Source organism: Trichechus manatus, unplaced genomic scaffold, assembly GCF_000243295.1.
Source record: "Trichechus manatus latirostris isolate Lorelei unplaced genomic scaffold, TriManLat1.0 scaffold00084, whole genome shotgun sequence".
NCBI lineage: Eukaryota > Metazoa > Chordata > Mammalia > Sirenia > Trichechidae > Trichechus > Trichechus manatus.
In genome coordinates, this window is record NW_004444020.1 from 693,919 (window position 1) to 715,317 (window position 21,399).

At 36.3% G+C, this 21,399-nt stretch overlaps 1 protein-coding gene across 9 annotated transcripts in view; it reads left to right on the forward strand.

The window, feature by feature from the left end:
- The window catches only part of ATP2C1 (ATPase secretory pathway Ca2+ transporting 1), a 187,601-nt gene that overhangs the window by 125,094 nt on the left and 41,108 nt on the right, over window positions 1-21,399 (forward strand). For all 9 annotated transcript variants that reach the window (XR_002824858.1, XM_023735944.1, XM_012556983.2 and 6 more), the window contains 4 exons: window positions 12,070-12,225; window positions 12,910-12,978; window positions 14,174-14,249; window positions 16,949-17,015. Coding sequence is in view for 8 of the 9 variants with exons in the window: in XM_023735944.1 (XP_023591712.1) it covers window positions 12,070-12,225; window positions 12,910-12,978; window positions 14,174-14,249; window positions 16,949-17,015 (368 nt within the window). In the remaining variant the exon portion in view is untranslated. The remainder of the gene's footprint in view (window positions 1-12,069; window positions 12,226-12,909; window positions 12,979-14,173; window positions 14,250-16,948; window positions 17,016-21,399) is intronic.

The following is a 21,399-nucleotide window of genomic DNA, read 5'->3' on the forward strand; positions in this document are numbered from 1 at the left end:
TAGTCATATTTTTTATTTATTTATGTTTGTAAGGAAGCTGATTTAGGCAATATGTGATCCTTTTCTTAAGGAATCAGTCTGTGACACGTAGCCACTTTAACTATTCAGTAAATTTTTGAGGGCCATGTTCAGAGCACTGTACCAGGCTTCAGAGCTAGGAAGTGAAAAAGACACAGTTTGTACCCTCTCTACTGGGAGATAACAAATTACAAACAACTGAGATGCAAGAAATAAAATGCTGCTCCTGAAAGGAAAGGAATTGACCATAAGAGCTTAGGCAGCCACTTCCCTTTTTCAGGCCTCACTTTTCTCAGTGTGAAATGGAGTTGTCTTAGGGCAGTGCTTCCTAACCTTTAATGAGAAAAGGAATTGTCTAGGTTCTAATTCTACAGGTTTTGGGTGGGGCCTGAGGTTCTGGTTCCTAACCATCTCTTCGGCCATGCCAAATGTGCTGGGCCACCCATCACATCTTTAAAAAAATTTTTAAATTGCTTTATGAGGTGTGATTCACGTATCATATAATTCACACATTTAAGTGTACTCTTCAGTATTTTTCAGTATATTCAGAGTTATGCAACTATCACCACAATCTAATTGTGGAACATTTTCATCACTCCAAAAAAAACCCCCTTAGTTTGAAACAGTTACTTCGTAGCATTCCCCATACCCCCAGCCCCTGGCAACCACTAATAGACTTTCTTTGTTTCTATAGATTTGCCTATTCTGGGGATTTCATATAAATGAAATCATGAAATATCTAGTCTTTTGTGTTTGCTTTCGTTCACTTAACATAATGTTTTCAAGATTCATCCATGTTGTAGCATATATCAGTACTTTATTTTTTTTATTGCTGAATAATATTCCACTGTATGGATACACTACATTTTGTTACCTATTCATCAGTTGATGGAAATCTAATCGTTTCTTCTTTTTGGCTTCATAATGCTTCTATGAATATTTGTGTACAAGTTTTTGTGTGGACATGTGTTTTTATTTCTTTGTTATTTTTTAAAATTTATTTGGATATGTGCTTTTATGTATGTATCTAGGAGTAGAATTGCTGGGTTATATGGTAACTTCAAGTTTAAGTTTTGGAAGAACTGCCAGACTGTTTTACAAAGCAGTTGCATCATTTTACGTTCCTGTCAGCAATATTTGAGGGTTCCAGTTTCTCTCTATTCTTGCCAACACTTTTATTGTCTGTCATTTTGAGTGTAGCCATCGCCCACCATATTTTGAGTAACAAGGCTTTTAAAAGGCCTTTCCCATTTGGATTTATGATTCTTATTCTGATTGGGTACAAGATTGGACCCATGAAAGCCTCTTTTGAGGCAGAGCTGAGTTCTGGAAGATGAATAGCATATTTTTGAGTCCCAGAAAGAAGAGGAGGGAGATACCTTGATGTCTTGGTGTTCTAAACATAATCATGTGAAAGCACATAAAATGGAATAACAATGTGTGTGAAATAATATAGTAAAACACAAAATAAGTTTATATTTTCTGTTTATTATAATAAATGCTAGGAAAACATTTTCATTGCTTTATTTTTCAGCAGGGAAAAATTATTTGAAAAAAAATCTCAGAGGGGAACAAATATAAGTTTATATATTGACTTCAGTGTGATATTTTATGCTAGGTAAATTTGATAAGTTGTTTCATAGTATGTTACTGTCCCTCTTATTGTGATTTTATATTCAGACTTGTAAAAAAGCACCTTACAAATATCTTAGGTAGTGGAGATTTTAAGTGTTAAAAGAAATTTACTAGAATGTTGAGGAAAGTATATGGTATATTTGTGGAATTTAGAAATATTCACTAAAAATGGTTTGATGTAGTCACCGGTGTATGACTTAGAAAAAGCACATACATTTCTGTAGAAGTATTAGCATATTACAACCCAGAAAGTGACTCCAGAGATACTTGGAGCACTGGAATGTTTGTTCTTAGATTATATAAGCTTATGCTGCTGCTCAGTGCTTTGTTGTCCGGTTTTTATAGTTCAGACGCTTAAAAACAATGTGAACTGAGGAATGCTATTCATGTTTAAAACACTGAAGAGAAATGACCCCCCCCCTCGCAAGTCAGTAACCTTTAAAAAGGGAAGAAAAACAATGTGACTGAGTTACTGTCCTTTCATTTTTTTTAAGATTCTCATTTCACATTGGTAGGAAAGGACTGTTGCAAAAGTAGATCCCTTAAAACATTTTTTAAAATTCACTTTTATTCAGTGTTTTTTAAGAATGTATGGTGATAAGGCACTGTCCCAGGTGCTGGGTCATACCTTTGGAAATTAAAAAACAACAAAAACACGCACGCATCCGTGCATGTGTGCACGCGTACACATACATACACACAAGCCACCCTTATGGTGCTTACACAATCTAGTTAAGAGAGATAGGGAAATAAGTAAAATAAGTGCTATGATCTTTGTTTTGAGAGGGTTTGGAGCTATTTCTGGCTCACCTATAATGACAATAGAGGTCTTGTAGATCTCTTTTGAAATTTGGTTTGTTTTAATAATCATAGTGAAATATCCTTGAAATCATTGTTAGCTGAATACTAGCTTTTAAACTATTGGCCACTTGATCAAACTGAATTTGTGTGCTTGAGTCAGGCAATCGATGGTTCATGCATGAATTTACCATGGGATTAAATCAATTTCTTGTTGCTTTTTCAATAATTGATAACACTTGATTGGCTAGGTTTTAAGTGTTAATAAGCTAGAGCTCGTGAAGAATTTTTAATTACATTTTTGTTCATTTGAATAAGCAGAGAAATATAATTTTTGAGGACATGAGTAAGAAATTTTATCATAATAAGGCGCCTGCAGATGAATATTTTGAAAGATTGTTTTCTGGGGAAAGAAATACATTTCTAATTTGCTTTTTTAATGACTTTTAATTCTGGATTAGGGAGGTGGTTGGCTCAAGAGTATGCTATGTACCAAGCTGTTCTTTAGTTTAAGAACTTATTTATATATGCAAATTATTTCATATTAATTTTAATTTTTTCAAGTACTTCCTGTCTTTTAGGAAACCTTTTGACACTGTATATGCTTGTTTTCTGCCTAGTGTTTTTTACAGGAATAATAATCTTGTGAATTTTTTCAACATTTTTATTCTGTAGGTGTTAAATATTCAGATTGTGGATTATATGTACATCTTGATTATTATTTATATCCTGATTTTTGAGTGGTGTCATGAGTTATTGTCACATCTACCAGAGTGCCTGAGGAAAAGTGAAGAAAAAGTGAAACTTAATCAGTTTCTCTATTCATTAGAAGCTCTTCTGAAGGTTTAATGCTTAAACTTTTGGCTAGTTGGCACGGGGTTGAGTCTTTGATTTTATCTTACCTTTCTCTCTCATGTATGCAGTGGATAAATGACTCTAATGTCTTCTGAAATGAATTAAATTGTGACGTTGTTAAACTGCAATAGGCTTGCCTTATTTACTGAATACTAGCTTTAGAAATGACCTCCTTCCCCCTACTCCCTCAAAACACTGCCTCCTGCTAAAACTCTTGAAATCACTGGAACCTCTAGAAAATATTCTAGTTCCAAATGAAGCAGCAAGGATATATCAAGAAGCATAAGCAGTTTCAAAAAGTTGTTGAGTTAACATTCATTCACAGCAGTGTCAGTCATTTATATTAAACTGCTTCCTTTTTTTACTGAAGTTTGATTGGAGAAAATTGTAGTTTGAGTTTTCGAGGATAGTGGTTTTTGAGGGACAGTGGTTATATTTCTGAAAAGCTTCATATGTCAGGAGTGGGGGACATACATTTTCCTCATGGATTTGCATTCCAGTTGGGAAAGACCTACACAAAAGGATGGTGATACATCTTACGGAAAAAAATAAAACAGGACAGGGAGATAGGGCATGTCACATGTAAGAAGTAGGCAGTTGCTATTAAAAATTGGATGGTTAACGAAGGTCTCACTGAGAAGTTAATGTCTGAGCGTAGACCTGAAGAGAGGTGAAGGAAAGAAATCATACCTTTGGAGTATGAAGTTGGGGTTGGGATTTAGCACCATGACAGTAGATGATGCTGAAGAAAGTTGAGGTCACCATGCATCTGAGGAGAAAAGTACTAGAATAGGTTGCATTAAAAATAAAGGGGCAGTCCATGTTCATGGATTAGAAGAATTATAAGATGTCGGTACTACCCAAAGTGATCTATAGATTGAACAGAATCCTGATCAGAATTCCAACAGTCTTTGCAGAAGTGGAAAAGCCAATCCTCAAATTCGTATGGAATTTCGAGGGGCCCTGAATAGACAAAGCAATCTTGAAACAGAACATTGAGGTAGGAGGACTCACACTTCCTGATTTCAAAATGTACTGTAAAGCTACAGTAATCAAAACAGTCTGATGTTGGTATAATGATACACATATAGACCAATGGAATAGAATTGAGAGTTCAGAAAGAAACCCATACATCTATGGTCAGTTGATTTTTGACAGGGGTGCTAAGTTTCTTCAATGGGGAAAGAATAGTCTCTTCAATAAATGGTGCTGGGACAATTGGATTTCCATATGCAAAAAACAATGAAGATGGATCCATACCTCACACCATATATGAAAATTAACTCCATATTGATCAGTGACCTGAAACCATAAATGTTTTAGAACATAACATAGGGTTAATACTTCAGAACCTAGTTTTTGACAGTGAGTTCTTAGATCTGACACCAAAAGCACGAGCAACAAGACAAAATAGATAAATGGGGCTTCATAAAAATTAAAAACATTTGTTTATCAAAGGGTTTTATCAACAAAGTGAAGAGACAACCTAAAGAATGGGAAAAATATTTGGAAACCATATATCTCATAAGGATTTAATCTCCAGAATATATAATGAACTGCTACAATTCAACAACAAAAAGACAACCCAGTTTAAAAAAAAAAAAAACTGAGCAAAGAACTTGAAGAGGTATTTCACCAAAGAAGATATACAGTGGCCAGCAAGAACATGAAAGGATACTCAACATCATTCATTAGGGAAATACAAATAAAACTAAAGTGAGATACCACTTTACCCCCACTAGGATGGCTATGTATGGTGAAAGGATACAACCCTGATGCACACCTTTCCTGACTTTAAACCATGCCATTTCCCCTTGTTCTGTTTGAACAACTGCCTCTTGATCATGTATAGGTTCCTCATGAGCACAATTAAATGTTCTGGAATTTCTGTTCTGCACAATGTTGTTCATAATTTGTTATGATCCACACAATCAAATGCCTTTGCATAGTCAGTAAAACACAGGTAAACATCTTTCTGGTATTCTCTGCTTTCAGCCAGGATCCATCTGACATCAGCAGTGATATCCCTGGTTCCACGTCTCTTCTGAATCCGACTTGAATTTCTGGCAACTCTCTGTCGATGTACTGCTGCAGCTGCTTTTGAATGATCTTCAGCAGAATTTTACTTGCATGTGGTATCAGTGATATTGTTCAATGATTTCCGTATTCGGCTGGATCACCTTTTTGGAATAGGCATAAATATGAATCTCTTCCAGTTGGTTGACCAGGTAGCTGTCTTCCAAATTTTTTGGCATAGATGAGTGAGTGCTTCCAGTGCTGGATCCATTTGTTGAAACATCTCAACTGGTATTCCATCAATTCCTGAAGCCTTGTTTTTCACTAGTGCCGTCTGTGCAACTTGAACTCCCGTCAGTACCATCAGTTCTTGATCATATGCTACCTCCTGAAATGGTTGAATGTCAGCCAGTTATTTTTGGTATAGTGGCTCTGTGTATTCCTTCCATCTTCTTTTGATGCTTCCTGTGTCATTTAATATTTTCCCTGTAGAATCCTTCAGCATTGCAACTTGAGGCTTGAATGTTTTCATCAGTTCTTTTCAGCTCGAGAAATGCTGAGCGTGTTCTTCCCTTTTGGTTTTCTGTCTTCAGGTCTTGGCACATTTCATTATAATACTTTACTTTGTCTTCTTGAGCTGCCCTTTGAAATCTTCTGTTCGGCTCTTTCACTTCATCATTTCTTCTTTTGCTTTACGACGTTCAAGAGCAAGTTTCAGAGTCTTTTCTGGCATCCATTTTGGTCTTCGTGGTTTAATGTCAGGAAGGGTGTGTGTCAAGGTTGTATCCTTTCACCATACTTATTCAATCTGTATGCTGAGCAAATAATCCTAGAAACTGGACTGTTGCAGAAGAATGGGGCATCAGGATTGGAGGAAGACTCATTAACAACCTCGTTATGCAGATGACACAACCTTGCTTGCTGAAAGTAAGGAGGACTTGAAGCACTTACTGATGAAGATCAAAAACCACAGCCTTCAGTATTGATTACACCTCAACATAAAGAAAATGAAGATCCTCACAACTGGACCAGTAAACAACATCATGATAAACAGAAAAGATTGAAGTTGTCAAGGAATTCATTTTACTTGGATTCGCAATCAACACCCATGGAAGCAGCAGTCAAGAAATCAAAAGACATATTGCATTGGGCAAATCTGCTGCAAAAGACCTCTTTCAGGTTTTGAAAAGCAAAAATGTCACCTTGAAGACTAAGATGTGCCTGACCCAAGCCATGGTATTTTCATTTGCCTCATACGCATGCGAAAGCTGAACAGTGAATAAGGAAGACTGAAGAAGAATTGACACTGTTGAATTGTGGTATTGGTGAAGAATAATCGAATATACCATGGACTGCCAAAAGAATGAACAAATCTGTCTTGAAAGAAGTACAACCAAAATGCTCCTCAGAAATAAGGATGGCGAGATTACATCTCACATACTTTGGACATTTTATCAGGAGAGATCAGTCTCTGGAGAATTACATCATGCTTGGTAAGTAGAGCATCAGTGAAAAAGAGGAAGACCCTCAAAGAGATGGCTTGACACAGTGGCTGCAGCAATGAGCTCAAGCGTGACAGTGATTGTGAGGATGATGCGGGACTGGCCAGTGTTTTGTTCTTTTCCATGTAGGGTCACTATGAGTCAGAATCAACTCGACAACACCTAACAACAACAACAGGATGGCTGTTATGAGAAAAATGGAAAACAACAAGTGTTGGCAAGGATATGAAGAAACTGAAACCCTTATCTATTGTTGATGGCATTGTAAAATGGAGCAGCCGCTGTAGGAAATAATTTGGCCATTTCTTAAAAAGTTAAGCATAGAATTGCATAAGACCCAGAAATTCTACTCCTAGGTATATATACCCGAAAGTATTGAAAGCAGGGACTCAAAGAGATACAGTCACGCACCACATAACATCCGTTCGGGCAACATTCGACCTCACATACATCTGTGGTCCCATAAAGTTAAAATAGAGTTCAGAAATCCTGATTGGAAAACAGGATGAAGTGGGCGTAACCAGATACAGTGAACACTACAGCTTCCCACACGCAACATGTGTTTCTCATGTCTCTTGGCTGAACTGGTGCTGAGGGCTGGGTGGGGCAGGGTGACTCATGCCACTTCTCCCACTGCTACAGTGGCTTCTCGCAATCTGTGTACACCTCACACTGCCTGGACCTGAGTGGAGCTTCCCAGCAGTCCTGAGTAGTGAGTAGCAGCTCCTGCTACAGATGCCAGGCATCTGGGAGGACATATAGGATGCTGGGGTGCTGGGCAGTGGGAGGCTCCCAGCACCAGCTCAGAGTCATCTGAGGTTGGAGCCGGAACCCAGGTTCTGGGTGAACAGGTCGGGGCCCAAGTGTCCAGATGCTGAGAGACGTCATTTGGGCGACCCGGTGGGGAGTGAGCACTCCTACAGGGACCTGAGGCCTTGAAAGGATGGATGATCATCTGAAGTTGGGCTGGCTGGAGGCGTCTGGAGCAGGGACTCAGGTATTCGAGCAGGAGGAAGTGTCTGGTGCTGCCAGGTATATAGTGATACCCCAGAGCCACTGAACCCACTGCTATCAAGTCAATTCTGACTCATAGCAACCCCATAGGGTTTTTAAGGCCTTAAATCTCTACAGAAGCAGACTGCCACATCTTTTCTCCCATGGAGTCGCTGGTGGTTTTGAACTGCTGATCTTTTGGTTACTAGTTGATCACTTTAACCACCGTGCCATGAGGGCTTCTTACATAATGATACCAAACCAAAACCAATTGCCATCAAGTCAATTCCGACTCATAGTGACCCCATAGGACATAGTAGAACTATCTCATAGGGTTTCCAAGGAGCAACAGGTGGATTGAAACTGCCAACCTTTTGGTTTGCAGCCTAGCTCTTAACCACTGCGCCACCAGGGCTCCACGTAATGGTATGTTACATGTATAACCTATGTTACCTTGCTAGATACAATAGCTGAAATACAATACTGTGTGAGTACATTCATTATCTTGGATATTTAGTCAGTACAGGCACACTACAGTATCCCGTATCACTTTGCTAAGGATATAATATGGTGTTCGCACAGTATCCAAATCATATAACGTCCTGTTTCACAGAATGTATCGTGGATGTTAAGCGACGCATGACTGTACTTATATATCAGTGTTCGTTGCAGCATTATTCATAATAGCTAAAAGATGGAAATGACCGAAAATGCCCATCAACAAATGAATGGATAAACAAAATGTGGCATATACATGCAATGTAGTTATTACTCAGCCATAAAGAGAAATAAAGTTCTAATACATGCTATGACATGGGTGAACGTTGGAAATACTATACTAAGTGAAATAAGCCAGACACAAAAGGAAAGATATTGTATGATCCCACTTGTGTAAAACATTTAGAATAGGCAAACATGTAGAGACCAAAGTTTATTAGTAGTTACCAGGGGCAGGTGTGAGGGAGAAAGGGCATTATTGCTTAGGAGGCATTGAGTTCCTGTTAAGGGTAGCGGAAAATTTTCGAAACAGATAGTTGTGATAGTTGTTGTCATAGGGGAAAAAGACCCCAGACTCAAATTTAATCAAAAGATTTGTATTAAGCAAAGACAATCATTGCAGTGAGGGATCTGCCAGCATGCACTGGGCATAAGAGACTAGAAGAGTCCACTGAATCACAATCAAGATATCTAATACACTGTTACAGAAGGAAGTGAAGTTAAAAAAAAAATTCTAATTGGTTATTCATCAGTACATTTTTGTCAGAGGCGGGAAGCACAACATGTGGGAATATATGACTGATTTGAAGACTCTTTGTTGGCTATATACCATTTAGTTATTATGGGGATATTTCTTTGGGAATGACCTGGCATCATCTGTTCTTGGCTTAGTGACTTGCAGCAGGTTCCCAGGTTAATTACAATAAGCTCCTTTTTGAGAGCATAACTTCCCTGTAGCATAGCCTCTTCATTGGTTAAGATAAAATACCTACCCTTTATGGAACATTCCTTCGCTAGATAGGGGAAGTAATGAAACAATGAATTTCAGCTTGTACTCTCATTTCCTCCTGGACTTTTCATAATAATTAACTTTTAACAAATGCTCACACAAAATGGATTCTAGTGTTAACTATAACGTTAAATTCTCACATAAAATGAATTTTAGGCCTGCCTTGTTTAGCTTCTCTTACTCTGGTCAAGACCTCATATAATTTTAGGGTCTCCATATCATTGTACAACATGATAAATATAATTAATGTCACTGAGTTGTACCTGTGAAAATGGTTGAAATGGCAAATGTTTTATTATATATATTTTACCATAATTAAAAAAAGGAAGAATTTCTTAAAATCAACTTGACCTATATAAAAATGTTGCCCAGGACTGCCGTTTCACCTAAGGAAAGGAGAGAGGACGATTTGTTATTGCCTCTCTTTTTCACTGCATACACACCCCAGTTTGCAAACTTAGAATTTAAGATAACGTTATTAGCATCGTGTTTCCAGTTGTTTTCCACATTCCAAAGTGTAGATCTGGAATAAACTTGTGAACACAGCCTCTTCTGCGCACTGGACTGCCTGGACAGGAATTCCAAATCACAAATTTTCAATAAAAATTTCATAATTTGTTGATGACATTTGGATTGTAAACTAAGTTCCTAGTCTTAATAATTTTTCTAGTAAACTTTCTGTTTACTTTTGGGATCACATTTTTTTCCTTGATTAGTTTTCCTAAAAGATGAATTTATGCTTTTAAAAATTTTTTCATTAGAAAGTTCAAATTTAATTCAAATATTTGAGCATTTAATTTTATTAAAGTAATGGTTACTTTGTTTCTCAAACTTGATATATATGTGTATACTTTTCTATAATTTTGAAAAGAGAAAATCATTTAGTATCTAGTTTTTATCTAGTACTTATTCTTAAGGTCTTTAATAGAGAAGGAATCATTTCATGAAAGGAAAAAAATTAACTGGTTAAAATAAACAGTAGTTTAACAATTCCAATTTCATACTTTGCTGCTATTTTAACTCTTACGGTACATTATCTTAAAATACCTTGTTACCTGTATTATACATAAACTGATTTATTATATATTATTAAATGCCAACTCTGTGCCAAGACAGTCTGTAAGAGTTTGGATATTTGTTTTATGAGAGTTTTAATTGATGATTAATACGGTATGATCTCTGCCCTCTTTACGCTAACATTCTCGTGGTGGAGACAGACAAAAAGTGTATCTTACTATTTGAACTCATATAATCTTATCTAGCTTGTATGTGCACATTTGGCATTGTTACACATTTCATTTACCTACCTTCTGTTTCATGGGCAGCGAAAGTGATCTCTAGACTGTAAATTTCCAATTGAGGATAAGCTCCCTGAGGCCAGAGAACATGTCTTGTTTGTTGTAGCCATATTATGTAGCAGTGTACCAGGCAGATAGTGGGGACCCAGATACTTAAATAAATGCTTATATAGATTTTAATCCCTACTGTTTTGTAAGAATTACTGTCTCAAAACAAATCTTATTCCTTGAGGCTTTAGAGCCCTTCTTCAAACCATGTGAACCTCCTCATTCCCCCATCTCTTTTTTTGTGGACTTGAACAACTGAGCTGTTTTTAGCTATGTACTGTTTGTTTGCTTCTCTCCCTTGCTTACTTATTTGAAGTGCCCACCATAATTTTTCTTTCTGAGCTGACTGAAAGCTATTTCAATAGTTGAATTTCTTCTCTCTTACTTGAAATATCAGCACATTCTATTTAAAAAATCAAAATATGCTAGTTTCCTTCCAGTTGTTATTGTCGCTTGAAAGTGCCTTTGGTAATCTTGTAGTTTTGAAACACACAGATGAGATCTATGCAGCCAGCTACATTGTGTGATTTAGACAAAGTTCATTGGTTATATGTTCTTGGTAGTCTGAGTTTTAGTTAGGAATTTATAATTATATAGGGAAAAAGAGAGAGAGAAGGGCCCAAAGCCACCTTTTCTTCTTCATCAGCTTGTCTCCTGCACTAGACAAGACTGATTGCTATTGTGCTATGACTTGTCTTTTCTGTAGAATTTTTTAAGAAAAAATTCTTACCCTCCTCAATGGCCATTGTCCAAGGTTGAAGCTAAAGAGCTAGATCACTGATAGGGTCAATAAAGCTATGCTTTTCCTCTCTTTTAAAAAATATTTATGATATCCATGATCTCTGCAGAAGCATGTATATAAATATACATTCTGCTTCTTAATAACTTCCATTTGGAATGAATGCAGGAATGTATAGCAAGAATTTCATGAAAACTGAGCCCAAAATGATGAAGTTATTTTTCTTTTTAACTCTTCATTTGTGTTTCTCATTTTATCATCTTTGGTTTTAATCTATAAAACACATTTCCAGAACTTTAGGGCATGTTAAAATTAGGACATCATATTTTATCATTAAAGAGTTGGCATTTTCTCTTGATAAAGACTGAGTCTCAGCTAGTGTCTCCTTTTCCCTGGTTATATTAGAACTTTAGCCTAATCTAGTCTCATGGTATAGCACTCTGCTTTTCATGTCTCAGATTTTGTTGACTTAACTTCATTTTTAAATATGGATGTATATATTCTCGTCTTCTGGCTTTGAGTAATGGATATTATATAAGATGTAGTTAATCAGTAAAAAGGGGATGTTTGAGAAAGAAGTGATGGCTGTGAACTCTTGAGATGGTAAATATAGCACAGAGAATCTTCAAACTTGAATTTATGGACTTCATGTTCTCCAAGGCTGTGGATCTTTCCATTGATGAGTCCAGCTTGACAGGAGAGACCACTCCTTGTTCTAAGGTGACAGCTCCTCAGCCAGCTGCGACTAATGGAGATCTTGCATCTAGAAGTAACATTGCCTTCATGGGAACACTGGTCATATGTGGCAAAGCAAAGGTATTTTTTTTTTCTTGTTTTGAAAAAAGTAGTTTCTTTGTTTTCAAACATTTTCTCAAATACTGTTTTGCTAATTTTATGTGGATTTTCCAAAATATATGGCAAAGAAATGACAGTATGAAATACCTAACCCATGGGAGCTATTTGTGAGATTGGGAAGAAGCTTTTCCGTAGTTCTGTCATTTACCAGGTAATGGGTCTTTTAAAAGCATAGTCCTTACTACCTGTTCCTTTTTTAATTTAGAAAGAGTGGTTCATGGACTGCTGGTTAAAGAAATTTTTAGTATTTAGTTGGTATGGTACTGGCTATGAATGTTGATTGTTTTCAAATATTTCTTTGATTCTGATATTCTAGACACAACTGCATTTGAGTGGAAGAAATGACATTAACTGTCTATATTGAGTGTAAGAAATTCAGATTTCAGAAATATTAAAATAGGCCTCAGAACTGAGGCAGTATTATTTTAATGAAATATTTGCTTCCACAGTTTGCATCTAAAGAAATACTAATGATGTATATAGTCATACCGAAAAGTAAGCTTGTTAAGGGAACGTTGGATGTGAATGTCAGGCATGTTCACTGTGGGCTAGACTTTAAAGAAAGGAAATGAAAGGTTTTTGATTTTTGGTTGAGAGAAGTGATTCCATCTGAATGTAAATGTATTTTCCATTTTTCCCTCCTAGGGTATTGTCATTGGAACAGGAGAAAATTCTGAATTTGGGGAAGTTTTTAAAATGATGCAAGCAGAAGAAGTGAGTAGTTAATTTGCTAATGATGTACTAGTTCAAATCTGAAATTCTTCACTGTAAGTAGAGGAAAAGAGAATATTTGGTGGGTTATTTTATGTACTATGGAAGCCATATTTTATTCAGAGTATTACTCAGTCGTCTCTACTTAGCAACATAATTGGAAAGTCTATTATTGGAAGTGTCTGAATTGACATAGTATTCCAAAACATTTTGATTTTTATTCATAGTTTATAGTAGAAAAGGTTTGTGGCCAATTATTTATAGATCTTATTCTTTTTAGATATTAGCTTTATCATTCCAATTTTAAGGATTACTGATTAGTGTATTTGTACCTCAGAACATTTTTTGTACCAATATTTACAAATTTACATAATTCCAAGCAAGGAAAGAAAAAAAAAAAGATTGCGTAGTAAAATAACCTAGAAGATATTCTTGGTTAATGATGTCTTAAAGATTAGTTCTCTCTTATTTAAAATATTTTTCTATATATAAATAAGAAGTTGTATTCTGCAAATGCCATGTTCGCAAAAAAATCACCTGGATTTCTCAGGTTACCTTCTAAGACTTCAGTAAGTGATGAAGTATGAAAATCCATTCCAGAAAGCTTGGCAGTGAAGGGAAGACTAGAGAAGTGGGATGGGGGGCGAGGATGGTGGAGAAGATCAGGGAGCAAGCAGGGTGAAAAGACTTGAGCCGTTAGTTTGTCAGTGTAGAAAGTGAAAAGATTGGAAAACCAAGTGAACGGGCAGCAGATGGTAGAAAGCCCTGGAGAAGGTGGTAGGTGGGAGAATAGATTTTTCCTCAAAGAGAAGCACAAGAGAATAGATCTTTTCAAATAGACTTTTTAAAATTGAGAGTTTTTGCCTTCCATTGCTGCGAGACCTTAGCCATTGTTTTACGTCTCTAAGCCTCAGTCTCCTCAGAGAAGGCATTCGTATTTATCTTATGGGAGAGCTGTGTGGTTAACTGACACCTGGGTATGTTAAGCATTTACCAGAGTTCCTGGCACCTGTTAAGGCTTGGTAAGTTTTAGTTACTGTAACAACAGTAGCTGACATGTTTTCACCTAGCATTTTAAATGGTTTCACCGGTATCATTAAGCATCTGATTTTTTTTTAAATGCAGACATTTGTATTTACTTACATTAAAATGTTTTTTGCACACCAATTGTGATGACACTCTTCTCCACTTTGTCGAGGCCCCAAAAACCCCTCTACAGAAGAGCATGGACCTCTTAGGAAAACAGCTTTCTTTTTACTCCTTTGGTATAATAGGTAAGAGAAGAGTGAGTATGTATATCTCATATTTTTACTTCGCTTTTCTTTTTGGAGTGGGAATGGGGAGCTACTGGAGTTCTATTTTATTTGCTTTTTTTTTTTTTTTTTTAAGTTTACTACTTTTTGTAGCATAACTACAAAATTAATGCCCAGCTATTGTGCTTTTTTTTTTAAACAAAGAATAAATAAAACTTTGTATAATCCCTATAATCACAGAGCGTTTCTATAAATATTTTAATGTTTGTCCTTCTAGTCTTTAATAAAAATGTGAGAGTTTTTGTGGACTACATTTCTTTCTTTCTTTTTTTTTTTTTTTTTACATGTCTTATCATAAACATTTTGTCAATAGAGAGTGTTCACCTAAAATAAATTTAAAGGTTCCATTGTGTGAATATATATAATCAAGCCTTTTTTAGACATTTAGGTTGTTTTGAGTTTTTTTTTAACTAATGTAAATCTTCAGTGTAAGTATTTTTTTTTGTAAACATCTCTCATTTCCTTAGGATAAATGTTTAGAAGTAAAATTATGCAGTCAGAGGTTGTGCATGTAATTTTTAATTTTTTGGCAAGTTTTTAAAGGCTTCTGCTTTATATAGCCGGCTGTACCCTTCATGAGTAGGTTAAAAGTACCTCTTTCCAGCACGCTTGCCAGTTTTGACTGTTATTAATTTCATAGGTGAATAAAACACTTCTCATTATTTTATTGTGCAGCTCATTATTAGAGAAAGTGAACACTTCCATATGTGTGTCGTTTCTTTATATTTTATTTTGTGACCTGCCACTGTCTTTTGTCCCTTCTTGTCTTGTGACTTGAGTCGTAGATTGTTAAGAGTTCTTTATTTATATAATTACAGTGTCAATCTTTTTGCTGTTTAAGTTACAGGGTTTTGTTTTTTTTAAATTTTAAATTGCGCTGAGGGATGTATAATAAACTTGGTGGGGATAGAGAAAAATATGGTACAATTGAAGCATCCCTTTGCCCTGAGATTCTGATAGTCCCCTGCTGTTGAGAATTATGCAATTATGGTTTCTGTGTAGGTTTTATTTATAAAGGCTCTTCCAACCCTATGATTATAAAAACATTTATTTAAACATTGTTCTACTACTTTAGATTTTATTTTAGACAATTTTTCCATTGTATTTAGAATTTATCACATGGCATGAGGTAGAGTTACAGCCTTTTTACTCAAGAGTTAATTACCCTAGTACTATAATTCATTCTTTATTCAATGAATTGAAATGACATTTTTATCATACATTAAACACTTGCTTCTGTTTCTGAAAGTCTTTTCTACTTCTAATTCTTCCACCATGTTATTTTAAATTATTCTAGCTAACTTAATGTTTTAAAATCAATAAATTTTAAAGCAGTGTGTCTGCTATACAGTTTCAGTGAAGTAATTCTTTAAACATTAGTTCTATTGATCCATTTGTCTTCATAAACTTAAAGTAGAAGGTAGGAAGGTAATTAGCTGCTCTTGTTGAGCTAGTGTGGATGTTCTCATAACAGCCTTTGTTTGATCCTTGCTGTTTATTTTCTAGAAGTTTTGTAGTAAATTTTATAAAAGATGTTCTAGCCAATTAAATCATGCTTGTCTATATTAACACTGTACCATTAAAAAAATACCAATTTAATGGTAAAGATCTTTCAACTTTATGACTACCTGGTTTTATGTTAGTATAATGCATTGAGCATATTTTTCCTTGGCAGGATATTATATAGAATAGACTCTAGATTTAGATCAGTGGTCAGCAAACTTTTTTTTTTGTAATGGTCTAGGTAGTAAATATCTTAGGCTTGTAGTCCATATGGTCTGATGGAAATATTCACCTCTGCAGTCAGTGGGAAATCAGCCATAGACACTATGTACATGAATGGGTGTGGCTGTGCTGCAACACACTTTATTTACAACAACAGGCAGGAGGCCCATAGATGATAGTTTGCTAACCCTGGTATAATTCACTGAACATAATTTTTTTGTCAGGATAGTATTTGGGATAGGATCTTATAGAGTCATGGTCTGAATCATTATTTTGTAGTTGTACAAAGATGAAGAAAAACTTGTTTTAAATGTGCATATTGATCTAGAATACAATCTCAAGATTGCTTTATTTTATTAAACCTTGGGTGATACTGTGTTTTCTTCTTCATCACAAGCTCAGTGGTGCCCCATATTCTTTTTAAAGATTAAAAGTTAAAGCAGGGGGCATAGAATCAGTTGTCTGGCTTATGTTAGTGGATTTTTTATTTTTAAATGCCATGGAAAGAGTCATTTTTAACTGTTAATGCAGTTAGAAATGTCTTAAGGTGCATTACTATTTGAGACAAGTCCTAAGTGCTTCTTATTTATTTATTTTTCATATTCTATGAAAATAGTGGTTATGTTTTCTTACACTGGGGACTCCCAGATGTTATTGCTTTAAGGGATGGATGGGAGCAATGGCAACAAAAGGTAATATTTTGTGCATGTGTGTATCCACAATGCTGACTTTAATCTCCCTTGCTTAATAAATTTTTGTAATATATTATAAAAGTGGTTGATATGCTTTCCCTTTTATACCAAGGGAACTTTTAGATACCATCAACTTGATAATATCATGGGAACTTTTGGATAATATCAACTTGATATTTTGTCCTTTCTGTGCCTTGTTGATTTTATATAAAAGGAAAAAACAGCTATTTGGTTCTTTTCCAGGTATCATCATGTTGGTTGGTTGGTTACTAGGAAAAGATATCCTGGAAATGTTTACTATTAGTGTAAGGTAAGTTTTGATAGCTTGCTTATAAAGTGAAGTCTCTTTTGCCTCTCTTATTTCTCTGATGGGTATAGCTTGCATTTCATTATGGTGGTCTGTATTATATGAGCACATAGAAATACCTCTAACTACTTAAGTAGTTCAAAAGTCATTATTGAAATGATATCCTAGGAAAATGAAAACCTTCATATATGGCAGTGAAGAAAACCCACACCAGATGTCTGGAATTATCGAACCAAGATTGCATTCTTGGGCAAATCTGTTGCAAAAGACCTGTTTAAAGTGTTGAAAAGCAAAAATGTCACCTTGAAGACTAAGGTGTGCCTGACCCAAGCCGTGGTATTTTCAGTTGCATCATATGAATGCGAAAGCTGAACAATGAGTAAGGAAGACCGAAGAAGAACTGATGCCTTTGAATTGGTGGTGTTGGCGAAGAATATTGAATATACGATGGACTGCCAAAGGAACGAACAGATCTGTCTTGGAAGAAGTACAACCAAAATGGTACTTAGAAGCAAGGATGCTGAGACTGTGTCTTAACATGCTTTGGACATGTTAGGTCAGTCCCTGGAGAAGGACATCATTCTTGGTAAAGTAGAGGGTCAGCCAAAAAGAGGAAGACCATCAACGAGATGGATTGACACAATGGCTGCAACAATGAGCTTAAGCATAACAACAATTGTGAGAATGGTGCAGGACCAGGCAGTGTTTGTTCTGTGGTACATAGGGTCGCTATGAGGTGCAACTGACTTGACGGCATCTAACAACAACAGCATTGCATTTTTAAATATAAATAGACAGTTAAGGATTGCCAAACTGAAAACTAACAGCATGAAAGAGAAAGACCAAAATATGAAAATTAAATGATCTCATAGGAAACAGAAAAATTCAAGACATAAAGAGAAATTAAAAATAAACAGATGTTTGTCTTTTCAGAGATTTGTGAAGAAACTACATCCATGATTGAGGAATAAATTGCTGTAGAAAAAGATTAGAGAACCAAAAAGGATATTTATAAATTAAGATTATGATTGCTGAAATTAAAAATTCAAGAGCTGTAATGTGAGGTCAAAGAGGTCTCCCACAAAATAGAGCAAAAAGTCAGAAAAAGAGAATGAGATAAAAGTGACAAAGAGGAATAATTCATGAAATACCACATCTAAATAATAGGAGTTTCAAAAAGAAAGAAGTAAAAGGAAATTATCTGAGAAATAATAGATGAATATTGTCTTGAACTGTGGTGAGGTAATGAGTATATAGTTTGAAAGAGTTCACCAAATGCCAGGCAGGATGAAAAAGACTGCAACCTAGATACATTGTTGTGAAACTAAAGGGAGCAAGTGAGGTCGTCTACATGGAGGGATAATTAGACTGGCATCAGACTTCTCATTAGTAACTGCAGTTCCAACCAGGTGATCTTTTTAGGTTCTAGTAAACATTCAGACTCACAAGACTTTCATAAGCCACCTCTGGTACCTGTCTACTCAGAAGAATATAGGAACACACAGGGTAGCTTTAGGCGTCACTCTTCTAAGAGAGTTCCTGCACAGCATTTCAGCTCAGGTGTAAGGACATGAGTTTGACATTGTGAATGCAGGCACTGCCCTGTTTTAATAGGTAGAATTTCCCAAGTGCCCGCAAAAGGGGCGTGTTCAGTTACAAGAGTCACCACACTCAGGAAAGCCAAAGCTATGGCTTACTGTAGGAACTCTAGAGACAGTTTGTCAGGGGATATCTTTATCATAAGCAATGTTGCCTAGCAACATAGTTGACTCCTACCCTTATCAAGTCATTAGGAGAACAGAGCTAGGGAGTTAACCAAATGCAGACGGGAAACAGGTATTTTGTTAACCCTTCATCCACAGTAACATTGGAAAACATTAGAAGACAACGGGGCAGTGCTACTACTGAGTTGAGGGAAAATTATTGTAAATTTATAAATGTATGCCTAGCCAAAGTATCAGTGTAATTAATTACAAATAGATAAGCACATACTTAAAACTTGTCTCCCACCTGCTCTTGTATGAATTTAGGGGTGAAAGAAAGGACGATGATGATGTGTGACATATAAGAAACTAGGTTGAACTAACCTAGACATCCGAAGAAAAGAAATCCTGGATGACAGTTCTATAGCAGGCATACAGAGTAACTGGTTCAAGTGTTAGAATGAAAAATCAATAGATTTCAAGAAGAAAAATGGAATGGATTAGAAAGAATAGGTAGAATGAATAAGAAATTAAAAGATATCTGTGATGTGGTGAATCAGTCCTTGGTAAACTATTGGACTCTTGGTTTTTGAGTTTTTTTTTTTTTTTTTTGAGCAGTTTTTTTTCCTTAATTGTGCTTTAAGTGAAACTTTACAATTCAAGTTAGTCTCTCACAGAAAAATTTATACATGCATTGTTATGTGACCCTAGTTCACTCCCCTTATACTGTGACATCACATTCCTTCTTTCCACCTCGGATTTCCCCTGTCCATTCAACCAGCTCCTGACCCTCTCTACCTTCCCATCTCACCTCCGGACAGGAGCTACCGATTTAGTCTCGTGTATCTACTTGAGCTAAGAAGCATACTCTTCACGAGTATCATTTTAAGTCCCATAGTTCAGTCTAATCTTTGTCTGAAGAGTCGGCCTCTGAAATGGTTTTAGTTTTGGGCTTACAGAGAGTCTGGGGATCATGTCTTCTGAGGTCCCTCCAGTCTCAGCCAAACCATTAAGACTGGTCTTTTTACTAGAATTTGAGTTCTGCACCCCACTGTTCTCCTGCTCCATCATGGACTGTCTGTACCGTTCCCTGTCAGGGTGGTCATTGGTAGTAGCTGGGCACCATCTCTAGTTCTTCTGGTCTCAGGCTGATGAAATCTCCAGTTTATGTGGCCCTTTCTGTCTCTTGGGCTAATATTTTTCTTGTGTCTTTGGTGTTATTCATTCTCCTTTGCCCAGGTGGGTTGGGACCAACTGATGCATCTTAGATGGCCGCTCACTAGCTGTTAAGACCCCAGATGGCACTCACCAAATTGGGATGCAGAACATTTTCTTAATAAAGTTTGTTATGCCAGTTGACCTAGATATCCCCTGAAACCATGATCACCAGACCCTCTCCTCAGCTACTCTGTCCCTTGAAGTGTTTGGTTGTTTTCAGGAAACTTCTTAGCTTTAGTTTAGTCCAGTTGTCCTGACTTCCTCTGTAGTTTATGTTGTCCTTCCCTTCACCTAAGATAATTTTTGTCTACTGTCTAGTTAGTGCATACCCTTTTTCTTCTGCGTTCTTATAATAGTGGTCTTATACAATATTTGTCCTTTTGTGACTGACTCAATTCACTCAGCATGATGCCTTCCAGATTCCTCCATGTTACAAGATATTTTGTGGCTTCATCGTTGTTCATTATTGTTGCATAGTATTCCATTGCGCGACTATACCACGGTTTGTTTATCCATTCGTCCATTGATGGGCACTAGGTTGCTTCCATCTTTTTGCTGTCGTGAACAGTGCTGCATTGAACATGAGTGTGCATATATCTGTTTGTGTGACGGCTCTTATTTTTCTAAGATATATTCCAAGGAAGTGCCAAAACGATTTCCAAAGTGCTTGTACCATTTTACATTCCTACCAACAGTGTGTAAGTGTTTCAGTCTCTCCATAACCTCTCCAGCATTTATTATTTTGTGTTTGTAGGATTAATGCTAGCCTTGTTGGGGTGAGATGGTATCTCTTTATAATTTTTGATTTGCGTTTCTCTAATGGCTAATGAGGAGACCCTGGTGGCGTAGTGGTTAAGAGCTACGGCTGCTAACCAAAAGATCTGCAGTTCAAATTCACCAGGCGCTCCTTGGAAACCCTATGGGGCAGTTCTACTCTGTCCTATAGGGTCGCTGTGGGTTGGACTCTGTTTGACGGCAGCAGGTTTGGCTTTTTTTGGTAATGGCTAATGATCATGAGCATTTCCTCATGTGTCTGCTAGCTGCCTGAATGTCTTCCTTGGTGAAGTGCCTCTTCATATCCTTTGCCCATTTTTTAATTGGGTTATTTGTCTTTTTGTTGTTGAGGTTTTGCAGTATCTTGTTGATTTTAGAGATTAGACACTGATCGGATTTGTTGTAGCCAAAAATTTTTTCCTAGTCTGTAGGTTGTCTTTTTACTCTTTTGGTGAGGTCTTTTGATGAGCATAAGTGTTTGATTTTTAGGAGCTCCCAGTTGTCTGGTTTCTTTTCTGATGTTTGTACATTGTTAGTAATGTTTTGTATTCTGTATATGCCATGGATTAGGGCTCCTAATGTCCCTATTTTTTTTCCATGATCTTTATCGTTTTCGATTTTATATTTAGGTCTTTGATCCATTTTGAGTTAGTTTTTGTGCATGGTGTGAGGTATGGGTCTTGTTTCTTTTT